At 43.5% G+C, this 15,309-nt stretch overlaps 1 protein-coding gene across 4 annotated transcripts in view; it reads right to left on the reverse strand.

The window, feature by feature from the left end:
* The window catches only part of LOC149451829 (OCIA domain-containing protein 1-like), a 55,246-nt gene that overhangs the window by 24,677 nt on the left and 15,260 nt on the right, over positions 1 to 15,309 (reverse strand). For 3 of the 4 annotated variants that reach the window (XM_089690105.1, XM_089690108.1, XM_089690107.1), the window contains 2 exons: positions 10,210 to 10,257; positions 6,455 to 6,575 (listed from right to left, as the gene is read on the reverse strand). In XM_089690105.1, the coding sequence (XP_089546231.1) occupies positions 6,455 to 6,575; positions 10,210 to 10,257 (169 nt within the window). The remainder of the gene's footprint in view (positions 1 to 6,454; positions 6,576 to 10,209; positions 10,258 to 15,309) is intronic. The other variant, XM_089690106.1, reaches the window with a different exon arrangement.

The raw sequence follows: 15,309 nt of genomic DNA on the forward strand, positions 1-15,309 counted from the left end.
GAGCATTCCAGTTTTGCAAACATTTCCGCCAGCTAGTTTTTAGTAGGCATTTGAGATAATGTTCCCTGTTGATCCACCACATTTTGTTCTAACATACTTTCATTGTTTATGGATTCATTAGGCAGATTTCCCTCTCGAGTTCCAAATTACAATCTGGATTGCTCCCCATCCGACTTTCTATTTCTTTCCTTTTGATTCTCAGGTCCTTGTTTCTCAGGACTTTTTTCTTGTATTGGCCTATATTTCTTAATTGTACTCATATTTGCGTTCGACTGAGGGGTCTTTACCGCTCCTCCCTTTATTAGTTCTGCTCATGTTAATTGAACTTATCCACTCAAGTACAAACAAGAAAAGGAAATATCACTTATGTGTAAGACCCCTCCTCATAGTTGGTCATTATCATATATACAGTTCTGGATACTTTTGTGCAGATATGTGGTATTATCACCTTCCTTTAGGTGCACTTTCCTTGCCCTTCTGAGACCACCTAGCGCCTTCTTCCTCTACCCGTCCAGACCCCTTTCACAGATGTTAAAATGTCCTGTAAAAGCGATAAAACAAATATTGATATATATTTAGCCTTTGTCCACAGCAACTCACCATGTCCCTCCAATCACAGCTCTCCGGTTCCCTGTGAGGTGGCTTGGGTGGGAGGTCATTCAATTCAACAAATCCCGAAATCCTGTATTGGCGGCGGGTGTCTCTGGATCACAACTCATAAGATGATAGTCAACCTGTAATCCCTTCAGAGTCCCTCCAGAATTTATCCATTATCTTCCAGGAGCTCCAGGGATCACGGTGCCAGGCTGTGCTGTGCAGTACTGTGCAGAGCTACTTCTCCAGGATCAAGGTACTGGGCTGTGCAGTACTGTGCAGAGCTACTCCTCCAGGATCAAGGTGCTGGGCTGTGCCGTGCAGTACTGTGCAGAGCTACTCCTCCAGGATCAAGGTGCAGGGCTGTGCCGTGCAGTACTGTGCAGAGCTACTCCTCCAGGATCAAGGTGATGGGCTGTGCCGTGCAGTACTGTGTAGAGCTACTACTCCAGGATCAAGGTGCTGGGCTGTGCCGTGCAGTACTGTGCAGAGCTACTCCTCCAGGACCAAGGTGCCAGGCTATGCCATGCAGTACTGTGCACAGCTACTGCTCCAGGGATCAAGGTGCCGGGCTGTGCAGTACTGTACAGTGCTACTCCTCCAGGATCAAGATGCTGGGCTGTGCAGAACTGTGCAGAGCTACTCCTCCAGGGATCTCATCCACACAGGCACTCTTTGCATATCCTTAACCTGGAGAGCTCGACAGCTTTTCTCCACTGCAGAAAGCCCGGCTTCCTGTTCCCTCCACTGCTGGCAGATGTCCCCGGGATCCACCACCACCTTGGTACCTCTCTTCCTCCTTCCACTCTTCCTCCTTCCGACCACTGCTTCAGCGTGGAAAGAGAGCCAGTCCTCTCCCATCCACCTGGCGCCAGGTAAGAGGGCAACCCGGATGGGATGATAGTAGGATGTCAGTACAGTATCCACCCATTGGTCTATTAGCATCTCCACTGCTGGCATCCGGAGCTACTCTGCCTCACGGCGCCATGTTCAGGCCCCTCCCACAGTCACACACAGCAGCCTTCCTGACCAGATTTATCACTGAAGGGTCAACCTAATAGCACGAATCATGTCTCCCCCTTGGAAAACAGCAGATGCCTGTGTTAAGCTGGACAAATACAGACATAAAGAACAGGATGCGTCAGGGGAGGATAGCGGCTCCTCTACTGCTCTGGAATCCACATCAGCAGAGACGGCTAGGGTGTTGGAAGCTATCTCGACCTGCCAAACATCACTTACATCTAAAATAAAAGAAGTTAAGGTGGATATTTCCCTTATTCGGCAGGATCTTCAGAAGCTCTGGGCCCGTGTATCTGAACCAGAAGATAGGGTATGTCGTGTGGAGGATGCTCTCCCCCACTACAGGACTCCTCTGAACAGGCACGCCATCTTCTATTACAATTGCAACAGAAGCAAGATGACCTTGAAAATAGGATGAGGCGTAATAACCTCCGCTTCACTGGCCTTCCTGAAGGTGCAGAGTGAAACAATCCGGCAGAATTCCTGGAAAACCTTCTTATTTCCACCTATGGTAGTGAGGCCTACTCAGCTATGTTTGTAGTGGAGCGTGCCTACCGGCTAAACCACCCCCTCTGGGAGCCCCGCCACGGGCCTTCATTGCTAAATTACACAAATCGGGATGCTATACTGCGCCTTTCCAGGGAGATGGGTAATATACCTTTTGATAACACGAAAATTGCCATTTTTCTGGATTTCTCTACGGAGATAAAACGTTGTCGCAATAGATTTCTAACTGTTAACCCTTTGAGGACCGTAAGATTTTGGAACGCCAAAAGAATCAATTTTTTTGTTTTTAAAGTTTGTACACTTCAGTTGCTGTAACTAAGCCATTTCATGAAATAATTGGCAAAAAGCTAGATCCATTTGTTGTTTGTTGATAACTAATATTTTGACTCAAACCAAGAAAAAAAAAAAAGAAAAAAAAAAAAAGTTTTAAGTTCTTAATCAGATGATAAACGCAATTAAAAACATGGGACAAATACGTCCCTTGGTCCTCAAAGGGTTAAACAACGCCTTAGCATCCGCCATCTTAAGTATCCTATGTTGTACCCGTCACATTTCCGCGTGGTTGGAGAAGACCGTGTACACTTTTTTGAGGAACCGGAGGCTGCCAATGACGTGGCTGGATCAACTGGATCCCTCCTGAGATTTTTTTTTACCCACATTCTCTCTCATCTTCTGGAAGACATACATAGCCACCACGGGGCATCCTGCTTCACAACCTCTTGAATATTGGGGATAGCTCCTCATCTCTGCTATTTTGGGTGCTATATATGTTTATAGGACATTCGTCATCTGTCACCCACAAACATGGAACTACCCTCTCATACCCCTCCCTCATCTACACTTCCTAGAGGGGCACTCCAGGACCACCTTTGCGCTATATTTGATGCCGTAAGCTCCTTCCATGACCAGTGTTTCCTCCCATATGGGATGGATGCGTGCTTGTTGGCTCCTGAACCTACCACCTTGACTTGTTTTTCAGAGATTATTCATCTTCTTAGTTGTTTTTTCTAGTTTGCACATTCAGATTTTTGGTGCACTGTTTGGGAATAATGCTCGCACAAATTGGGGTATGGGCAGAGCTGGGAGGGCTAGGGTTTTTTACATTTTAGTGACAATGTATGAGATATGTATGATATGTTATTTTGTGTCTGTATGTGCTGCAGTGGTGGGGATATCCGCTGAGCGCATTTCAATATCTGCTTAACTCACTTTTGAGGGTCCTGGCATGAATACACTGGCTCTTGAATATTTCTATGGCATCTTTATGGCTCAACTAAAATGTCTCACTTGGAATGTCTGTGGTCTCTGTGATAAATTGAAACGAACTGCGGTGTTGACTTACCTTAAAAAACAAAGGGTTGATATAATGGCCCTAGTTGAAACTCACATACAGGTGAAACTCGAAAAATTAGAATATCGTGCAAAAGTTCATTTATTTCAGTAATGCAACTTAAAAGGTGAAAACTAATATATGAGATAGACTCATTACATGCAAAGCAAGATAGTTCAAGCAGTGATTTGTCATAATTGTGATGATTATGGATTACAGCTCATGAAAACCCCAAATCCACAATCTCAGAAAATTAGAATATTACATGCAATCAATAAAACAAGGATTGTACATAGAACAATAACAGACCTCTGAAAAGTATAAGCATGCATATGTACTCAGTACTTGGTTTGGGCCCCTTTTGCAGCAATTACTGCCTCAATGCGGCATGGCATGGAAGCTATCAGCCTGTGGCACTGCTGAGGTATTATGGAAGACCAGGATGCTTCAAATAGCAGCCTTCAGCTCTTCTGCATTGTTCAGTCTCATGTCTCTCATCTTTCTCTTGGCAATGCCCCATAGATTCTCTACGGGGTTCAAGTTAGGCGAGTTTGCTGGCCAATCAAGCACAGTAATCCCACGGTCATTGAACAAGGTTTTGGTGCTTTTGGTGGTGTGGGTAGGTGCCAAGTCCTGCTAGAAAATTAAGTCAGCATCCCCATAAAGCTTATCTGCGGAAGGAAGCATGAAGTTCTCCAAAATCTCCTGGTAGACAGCTGCAATGACCCTGGACTTAATGAAGCACAGTGGACCAACACCAGCAGATGACATGGCTCCCCAAATCAACACAGACTGTGGAAACTTCACACTGGACTTCAAGCATCTTGCCTCTCCATTCTTCCTCCAGACTCTGGGTCCTTGGATTCCAAATGAGATGCAAAAGTTGCTCTCATCAGAAAAGAGGACTTTGGACCACTGAGCAACAGACCAGGTCTGTTTTTCTTTAGCCCAGGTAAGATGCTTCTGACGTTGTTTGTTGTTCAGGAGCGGCTTGAAAAGAGTAATACAACACTTGAAGCCCATGTCCAGGATCCGTCTGTGTGTGGTGGCTCTTGATGCACTGACTCCAGCCTCAGTCCACTCCTTGTGAAAGTCCCCAACACTTTTGAATGGCCTTTTCCTGACAATCCTCTCCAGGCTGTGGTCATCCCTGCTGCTTGTGCGCCTTTTTCTTCCACACTTTTCCCTTCCACATAACTTTCTATTAATTTGCTTTGATACAGCACTTTGGGAACATCCAATTTCTTTTGCAATTACCTTTTGAGGCTTTCCCTCCTTATGGAGGGTGTCAATGATGGTTTTCTGCACAACTGTCAGGTCAGCAGTCTTTCCCATGATTGTGATTCCTACTGAACCAGACTGAGAGACCATTTAAAGGCTCAGGAACCCTTTGCAGGCGTTATGGCTTAATTAGCTGATTAGAGTGGGACACTTTGAGCCGAGAATATTGCACCTTTTCACAAAATTCTAATTTTCTGAGATTGTGGATTTGGGGTTTTCATGAGCTGTAAGCCATAATCATCACAAGTATGACAAATCATGGATTGAACTATCTTGCTTTGCATATAATGAGTCTATCTCATATATTAGTTTCACCTTTTAAGTTGCATTACTGAAATAAATGAACTTTTGCACGATATTCTAATTTTTTGAGTTTCACCTGTAGATGGTCACCTGCAGAAAGCTTTACGGAGGCCCTAGATAGGATGGACTTTTCATGCTACGCGCACTAGCTATTCTAGAGGAGTCTTTATACTGGTTGCTAAATCAGTACACTTTGAGCCATTGAATATTGTGTTGGACCCTGAGGGTCGATATGTTTTTTTACATGTGTGTAAATCTCGGATAATCCCCTGCTATTGTAAGCCTGGTATGTCCCTCCCCCTTTCAATTCTGCTGTACTCAGTGACGGTTTTAGTTTTATGTCTCAGTATGCCTCAATACCTGCGATTTGGATGGGGGACAAACACAGTCCTCAACCCTTCCCTGTATTGATTTAACCAACCAACACCCCCTCCTTCAAACACACGGGAAACGCAGTTCAGTCGTTTATTGACTTTGGTCGCTTTGATACCTGGAGACATCTATATCCCCTACGTAGGGAATACTCCTGTTTTTCCACCACACACTCCACTTTTTCCAGGATTGATTTTAATCGCTTTATCCACAATTTTAGGTTCCAGATGTAAGGAAGGTTTTTGTCCCAGACTATTGTCAGACCATGCCCCTTATTGGGTTACTCTACAGGTATACAATAGACAACCTATCCCAACATGGAGACTAAACCCTTCTGGCTTACAACCATATCTGATACTGATACACTTAGTAAGGAATGGACCCATTTTTTTTACAATAAATCATGATACCACCTCACCTCTAGTGGTATGGGAAACTTTCAAAAAAACTTGTAAAGCTTATCCTTACTACGTGTATATCTAGCATTAAATGTACTTCCAAACTAGTTCACATCTTGCTAGTCTCCAGGATCATTATCTTACGGATCCCAGGCCTGATCGGCTAACCAATTTGAAACTGCACACTAGATTAGTGGAGCAATTAACTTATGAAAAGGCCAAACAAAAATTCTCTTTTTCAAGCGTCAACGCATTTTTGAACATGGCGAGCGCCCCGGTAATGTGCTGGCATACTTGGCTCATATGGACTCCAGACCTCCTGTTGTGATCACATTGAAATATAAAATAAGTAAGTAATTTGCATTTTGCATAGAGCATGGACTGGCCAGAGAGGGATTACTTTGACACAGCTGACCAGCTTAAACATATACTGCAATGTATGTGAACCAAAAATCCCTGTTTTCATGCAAATTGTGCTAAAAATGTGTAAGGATGAATAGCAGTGTGCAGAGGGTTGACTCAGATATTTTGGAGTTCATGAGTACACACCCCATTAGCACCTAATGGGAGAGATTTATATGTATATTAAAACTCTTCCGTTCTCCCAGGATGTGATGTATAATTTCAAGCAGTGTACAGATGATCTTACGTTTTGAGGCGATTTCGACGAATGTGTTCACCCAGTTTGGAGTTCTCCAGTTTCATTAATTTGTCTTCACAGGTTTTAATGTATGACATTACTCCTGTCATGTACCCCAAATATCCGACAACTTTAAAACAAACACAAAATAGCTATCAATAGAGTGCACACACATCTATACAAAGAGATCCAAGGTAAATAGTTAAACTTGGCAGATAGTGAGAATCTTATAATTGAATGACCCTCCTGTGACACTGGCTGCGCTGTATTTCTCTCATTTGTATAGATCAGTGGTGGGCAACCTTTTTTTTCAACTGAGCCAAATCTCGCCAAAACCACGATTGAAATTTATTTTGAGAGCCACAATTTTAAAACTGAAAATACATAGGATGGTACACTGTTTTTTAGTTTCAATAAGTTTTTATAGTAATTCATCCCCCATATAGTAATTCATCCCCCATATAGTAATTCATCCCCCCTATAGTAATTCATCCCCCATATAGTAATTCATCCCCCCTATAGTAATTCATCCCCCATATAGTAAATTATCCCCCATAGTAATTCATCCCCCATATAGTAAATTATCCCCCATAGTAATTCATCCCCCATATTAATTCATCCCTCATATAGTAGTAGTAAGTAAGTAGCAAGTAGTAAGCCAAGTCCCCCCTGTGTCAAATCACTTACCTTTGCTCCGCACGTTCCTCTCGCCGTGTTCCCACGCCGTTCCGGTCTTCAGGGCGGACTGTGAGAGGAGCCTAGCTCCTCTCACGTTCGTCACGCTGCCCCGCCTACACACATCCTGACAGCCAATCACTGGCTATCAGGATGTGAGTGGCAGCGAGACTGGCCAATCATTGCATTTGAGCGCGCTGCCCTGGCTGGTTTTTTTTTGGATCACGCTGCAGAGTCCCTGCCGCCCGAGAGGAGGGAGGGGAGCGGCGCCCGGCACACAAGAGCCGCATTAAAGCGTGTAAAGAGCCGCATGTGGCTCGCGAGCCGCGGCTTGCCGACCACTGGTATAGATGATTGAGAATACAAAATGACCATAAGAGCCTTCCTGCCAGTATTCCAAAGTCAACCACACATGCGGTCTTCTGACCATACAATATCCTGTAAATCAGGGGTAGGCAACCTTAAAGAGGTGGAGATTTACCTGAACACTATGGGAGAAGACAAAGATCACTGGGCACAGTGTCGCTTCCGCACACCTGATTGAATCCATTAAATTGATGTACTACCATGTCACAATTGCGTGCATTGCACTGCAATCATGATGCGCGATATGTTGCCTCCTCACCACCTGTCAAACACACTTGGATCGCTTTTCAGAGGAGCAGCAATGCCTGCTGCACTTGTAAATGAGCCCTTAGTTGCAGTTTAATCGCAGTTTTAACACCCCCAATTCTTACCCCCTTTAGCTGCTGAGGCAGCAGCCAAAGGTGTACACATGCCCCAGCAAGAATTAAACCTCCTGCTGCTTTTGGTGGGTGCTACCGCCTGCCAGACGTGACCCATTCAAGTAAATGGAGCCACTATGCAAGCGCCCTGCAACTGCATGCTTCTGCAGAGTACAAGGGGTTAAAGCAGGTGGAGAGAAAGCAACACAACACTGCCTGCTTTTACCCCTTGATTCCTGTACTGCACAGGGTTGCAGGGCACTTGCAGAGCAGCCTCACTCACTTGAATAGGTCAAGCTTGGCAAGTGCTACACCCACCATGACAAGGTGTATAACTCCTGCTGTGACTGTGACATATGTACACCCCTGGCCACTGCAGCTAAATGGTTGCAGTAAAAACATGTCTTAACTATGGGGTTTTACCACCCTCCTAAACTACAAATGTAAAAGAAACCGTACTGTTCTGAGCCCCCTATAAAGCTGCTTTCACATGGATGTGCTGAAGTTTACCTGCACCCCGGGTACAGCACAGTGCATCTGCGACTTTCCTGGGCTAGCTTAGCTTTGTCATAGACTTCTATTATATCCTGCAGCTGTGGTGCACTTTCTGAAAGTGCACCAAAATTCCTGCATTCAGGAGTTTTGATGCGCTTTCAAAAAGTGCACCAAAACCGCAGGATATATTAGAAGTCTATGGCTAAGAGCAGTAAACCCACAGGTAAGCTGCAGAAACACTGAACTGCACCCACGGTACCGCAGCACATCAGTGTGAAAGCAGCCCTATACTATTATTCCCAGTGTATGGCTTCACACTGACCTGAAGATCTCTTCTTTCCTGCTGCTGGCACCACTCTGAAGACCATAGCCAGGATAAGAAGTGACGTGCTGTTGGTATCACTCCACATGGGACAGGAGCCAGCAATACAGAGGAGGCATCGGCTTATGTGGCACTTGCTCACTACTACAGCTCCAACAAGTAGTCCCTCTGCATTGCACTCTATTTCATACTCTGGCATGGCAGGTCAGCAAGCCCAGACCGCGATCTACCAGTCACCTGGCCACAATCTACAGGTTGCCTGTCTGGTTGGATGCAAATTCTTTGCATGGTTACAATACAAGTTGCTTTTTGTGGAATTTGCTTATACTGACTTTCCCAATACCCCTTTTAATATCACCGTGAGATGGGGCTGCAGGTAAAACTGAATGACGTTCTCATAGAATTAGAAAGTTGTAGGAGCACTGAATAAATCACTGCTTCAGAGGGACTTGTAGTTGTAGTTATCAATGGGACACAAATGTGGTGTGGTGTACTGCACTTGTAGTCCAATGACACTTCCTCCAGCTCTGCAACCAAAAGTCAACACTTCAGTACAGACATGGAACTGGAAGAAGAGTCAGCAACAGCCTCTGCATTGCACCTGTGATCCACAAATTGTGGCTGCAATGCTTTGCCGTCTCACATGCAAAAGAAATAACAAATGCATTTTTTTTTTCTGAAAATGTGAGTGCATTTATTTGCAAAAGGTGGACTTGGCCTTTAACAAACCTCTTTAAAGCAGCAACACATTTCACAATAAAACAAATCTTTTCATTTAAGGAACTTTATGCCCAATAATGACTGTATGATTTTGGACAATAGTAACTCCCCTTTTAATTTCTTACTGCAGCCTTAAAGTGGTTGCAAAGGCTGAAGTTTTTTTACCTTCATGTATTTATGCATGAAGGTAAAAAACCTTCTCTGTGCAGCATCCCCCCTCAGCCCCCCTAATACTCACGTAAGCCCCCTCTCGATCCAGCAATGTGCACTGGAGTCTCAGCGATTCTGGGACTCCCTCTTCTCATTAGCTGAGACAGCAGCAAGAACCAGTGGCTCCCGCTGCTGTCAATCACAGCCAGTGAGAAGAGAGAGGGGCGGGGCCAAGCCGCAGCTCTGTGAGTGAATGACCTCACAGCTGATCTTGTTCATTTTCATTGGCAGGGCAGATGCCAAATATGTACACTAAGCTGCACGTGCGCAGTGTACACAGCAGTCAGCCAAGTAAAAATCTTTAATGCATAAGAGACATATAAAGTTTCTTCTTCATTAAAAAGCCTGCAATTTAATTACTTTTTTTTAATTACAATTCCATTTTAAACACTCAGATACATAAATGTATATTGGGGCACTGCAAAGATAAAATATGATGTGCAAATATCACAAACCATTGCAGCCAAACAGAACTGAGCTCATATCAAAGTGTGTTGAGCACTTTTACTCACTACCAGGCCAACCCAAATAGATAAAGAGGGAATTCATAAAGAAATGGTGGTCACACACATCACTGTAAAAGAGGTGCACAAAAAATTCCTTTAAGAATGACTTACTTGCAATTTTAGGGAATGAACCTAATCTTGCCGATTTTGCAAAGATTCCTAAAACAGATTCGAGAAAAACAGAGAGTTATTTACCTTGTAACTACATTCCCTGGAAACTTTCAGGACAGTATATGAGAGAGAAAGGCTCGGGCCACCTGAAACACATTACCCATAATTATAAAACACCAGTACCAACTAATAACCTTAGTAATAGGCAACAACCAACGTTAACAAACCACAATGAAAATGTCATACCAAATAACTACCAAGAAAGTAAGAATAGGGCTGGAGTCCTGGAAGATTTCTGGAAATTGAGTTACCAGATAACTGACTGGTTTCCCCAATCATATTCCAGGATAGCATTATAAGATGACAAACAAGAACACCTTGGGGAAGTTAACAGCAGCCTGCAGAACCTTCATGCTGAATGTTTGGTGCTGGATAGAGAGAAGATCAATGTAGTAATGCTAAAGTAAGGTCTGAAAGTCCATCCAGGTGCCTGCTTTACAGATCTGCTCAGGAAAAGAATTAGCTTCTTCAGCCCGAGAGAAGGCCATGGCGCTAAGCTTTAATGCACTTTGAAGGTTTAATCAGATGAGCCCAATAGAATTCTGAAATAGCATTTTTAACCATTTAACTATTGCACTGTTTCCTTTCCTTGGTCCTGAAAATTGCACAAAAAGGTTGTTGGATTTTCTCTAAGCTTTGGTTACTTCAAGATGCCTCATAAGACAGAAGCAGTGCCCCTAAAAAAGCAATGATATGAACCAGCATCCAAAGAAGAGGACATTCCTTCCAAGGGTACCTCATACCTGTGCCACATTAGAGCCACTGGTGCACAAATCTGCAGGATCTGTTGTTGCCACAGTCAACCAGAGGGAGTCTGACAAAAATATGCCTGTGGATCCCAGCACCAAGGAATAATTCCCCCTCTGGTGCAGGTTCCCTCAAGTGCGAGGAAACATGTGGAGCAACAAGGCCACAACGCACCCCTGTAACATAGTATGTTGCCCAGAGGAAGATCACCATGCCCCAAGACTTGCCTGAACTCTTTATCCCACTATCTGATGGGCTTCCTTTTGGGTGAGAGGGGAACCAGGGCACAGCCGCTCACACTCTCTACGGTGGAGTCAGGGCCCACAAGAGAAGATGCAGCCTGGATTGCAAAGGGGACCAAGTTGGCTGCTGAGATCTCCCCCACTTGCCACCCACTGACCAGAGGTAGCAAAGGAGAGGAAAAATGGACAGTCTAGGAGGGAAGGGACGGTTCAACTAAAACCCTTGCGTCTACTAAGGCAGTTGCTTCTCAGGTGGAGAACAAACTTCGGGGCAAATGAAAAGTGGAGTCGGGTAAGATGCTCCTCACCAGATAAGCACAAAATACTGTATTTATTCAAGCAAATCCCAGCCATATAACCACCCAAGCCAACTGTCTCTGAGAACATGGACAAGCATATACTGGGAGGTCAAATATAACAAAATATGGATGTTCCAGTTAGGTCGAAGGAAATACAGATAACTGCATGTTGTCCCTCTGCCTGCGTGGGTTTCCTTCGGGTACTCCGGTTTCCTTCCAAACTCCAAAGACACGCTGGTAATTGGCTCCTGTCTAAAGTGTCAATTAGGGACCTTAGATTGTACGCTCCTTGAGGGTTAGGGACTGGTGTGCATGTAAAATATATTATAGCAAAGCTCTGTGTAAATTGACTGCGCTATAGAAGTGCCTTTATTAAATAAATAAAATAAATATCTGAGTTGACTAGTTGGTACTAGTTTTTATAATTGTGGATACTGTGTTACCTATATAGTAAACATATGTGATCGCACTCAAAGGTAAAGCAGCTATGTACAAAGGCAACCAAAGTAAAAACCTCAAAAGAAATAGTATAATGGTAGTGGAGCGCTAAAACAATATTAAGATCATAAAATTGTTAAGAATAGCAAAATGGTTATTGTAAAAATGCTGTGACAAAAGTTTGTAAAAACAATAGTAATAAAGTTCATAAAGTGACTTTCAGTGCTCTTAAAGGTGCTTGTTATTCTGGTACGTCTGTGCTTGTGCAGTGATATGAAGAGAATTGCGCACTCACCAGATAAACTGGTGCAGTAAATATGCACCAGTATAAATATATCCTGAAGTCATCAAGGTAGGTATGATGTTAGGGTAACTTCCCTCTGAAGGGTAGGGTGGTGGAACAATCAGATCCTGGGACTTTAAGTGCTGACCCAACACAGCCAGAGTTCCCCTTAAGGGATAGGTGGATGCTGCTTCCTGGATATGCAGGATGATCCCTCTGGGTACTGGGATGGATCATTATCATGTACATGGCAACTGAAAACTATTGCTCCAATCGGGAGCTCAGACACAGGAATATGCCCATAGTGTAGTAGGTTAAATCTTCAATCGGCGATCCCCTCTGATGACGTGTGGGTGCACCAAACGCGCAAGGAGGAGCGAATTACACCATGACATCACGCTGCCGGAGCAACGTGGAGCTCCGGTGGCCATCTTTACTGAAGGAAGGTTAGTCCTGTTTCTCATTGTGATTTTACCTTGTCTATCTGAACACAATTCTCAATAAATGAAGATTTAACCTACTACACTACGTCTGGTGAGTGCGCAATTCTCTTCATATCACTGCGCAAGCACAGACATCCCAGAATAACAAGCACCTTTAAGAGCACTGAAAGTCACTTCATGAACTTTATTACTATGGTTTTTACGAACTTTTAAAATGGCATTTTTACAATAACCATTTCGCTATTCTTAACAATTTTATGTTAATATTATTTTAGCACTGCACTACCATTATACTGATATTGTGTTACCTGTTTCAGGTGAGCGGACAATTCCATCCACCGGCTTTGGGGGAGAGGTGTTTAGTAAAGTAGATGTAAAAGTATTAAACTACAGTTATAAAACATGTCAAAGTCAAAAGTCTCACTCTAAGCACCTTATGACATTTGTATGAAAGCAATATTGTTGATTCAGCTGAAATACACTAAATAAAGACACAAAAATGGGTCAGTGATAAAACGAGCAAGGGTAATACTTTAGTGTTTGTCTTTTATAAAGAGGAAGGGTACAGTTGTGAGTACAGCGTTGTGTACAGCTGTATTTTATTTTTAGAACTGTACCATCAAAATTATAACAGAACACACTGAAGAAGATAACATATATAAAAGTGTAGAGGCCTAGAAGTCACTTGGGGCCCACTTTCACATACAGGTTCGTACTGTTCCACCATGATAGTTGATGTGGATGTAAATCCTAACAGAATTAGATTTTGTTTACCAAAGCGCTGTTTATCAAACAGTTGTCTCTTTTGCAATAAAATACATGCTTTTAAACTTTTTTCATCCTTTGTTAAATCTCAGTGCTGTTGGAGTCCTGCAGCCTCTTTGCAATGAATACCTGTCTACAAACATACACTCCAGTGATGGCTGCATGTCACTCCTCACAGAAACAACACTGGACCATGCTGGAGTATTGTGTGCTGAAGTAGCCATTTTCTGGTCTTCATTGGTAACTCCATATCTCAGAATGACAACACAGGAGCACAACTGGAAAACAGGGACAGAGTTGTTATCTATAAAAGGAATTTCTTGAGCAAGGTTTTTATTGAAGTTTGAAATACAGTACAGCTGCATGGATGCATTTTGAAGTTGAAGTTGTACAGAGTATTTCTCACCCCCTTTTTGAAACTTCCTTACCAGGTTGTATGGGAAACGGACCTGAACATATCCCCTGAGCTGGTGGATTGGCGGGTCTGGAACACTCGTATATACAAGGGTGTTATGAATATAGCCTTGGTGGAAGAAGGGTACAAAAAAGTATACGCTAGATGGTACCTAGTATCTGAATGACTAGCAAAAATGTACATGGGCACCTCTTCCTCCTGTTTCCGGGGTTGTGGTCAGGTGGGGTCAACCCTTCACATTTGGTGGACCTGTCCTAAAGTCAGGCCCTTTTGGATGGGTGTCCATTCACCAATTTATTCAGTAATCATGACAAACATCGTCAAAGATGCCCGGATAGCATTGTTAAATGAACCAGTTGAAAATATCCTTAGACACAAACAAACGCTGATCTATTTTATCTTTTTGGCGGCCAAAATCACAATACCACTGCAAAGAAAAGTCCAGTGCTGAATCTCACTTTGCTGAAGCAAAAGCTGACCTGGATTATGCCTCACGAAAAGATGGTGAGGGTCTTACAGGATAAACAATAACAATTTAAAAAAAAATATGGAACCCCCGGCTCTCTTATCTACAGGTACTGGATACCTAGAGGTGATCTCCTTGACAAGAGGACATTGGCCTCCTGGATGGACACTTGTCTCCCCTATTCCTTTTCTCTTCTTTTGCTCTTTTGAGACTTTCTTTCCAAACATCCCTCAATAATAGTGCCAGGTCCTCTATCTCAACTTCTGGTCTCATTAGTTGTTTACCATATGTTCTACATCACAGTACAGAATCTGCCATATCTTAGAAATTGCATTGTTAATAATGTTACTTATGGGAATCAGGATTTATTCAGGATTTATATAGCGCCAACAGTTTGCTCAGCACTTTACAATATAACGGGAGACGATACAGCCACAATACAGTTCAATACAAGAGGGTTAGGAGGGCCCTGCTCCTTGGAGCTTACAATCTAAGATGGAGGGGCTAGTGGTACAAAGGGTAGTAACTGTGGGGGATGGACTGGTAGGAGGAGTAGAAGATTCCATTATTAGCTGAGGGCAGGATAGGCTTCCCTGAAGAGGTAAGTTTTCAGAAATCGCATAAAAGTGAGCAGAGTAGGAGATAATCTGATAAATTGGGGTAGAGAGTTCCAGAGGATGGGGGTAGCTCTGGAGAAGTCCTGGAGACGAGAATGGGAGGAGGAGACGAGGGAGCTAGAGAGTAGGAGGTCGTGCAAGGAGCGAAGAGTACGGTTTGGGTGATATTTGGAGACAAGATTTGTGATGTAATTTGGGGCAGAGTTATAAATGGCTTTATATGTTATTGTTAATGTTTTGAATTTCATTGGTTGGGTAATGGGAAGCCAGTAGAGGGATTAGCAGAGAGGGGTGGCAGATACGAAACGGTTAGTAAGGTGGATGA

The sequence above is a fragment of the Staurois parvus genome, unplaced genomic scaffold (assembly GCF_062004578.1).
Source record: "Staurois parvus isolate SC_StPar_1 unplaced genomic scaffold, SC_StPar_1.0 ptg000517l, whole genome shotgun sequence".
NCBI classification, from domain to species: Eukaryota; Metazoa; Chordata; class Amphibia; order Anura; family Ranidae; genus Staurois; species Staurois parvus.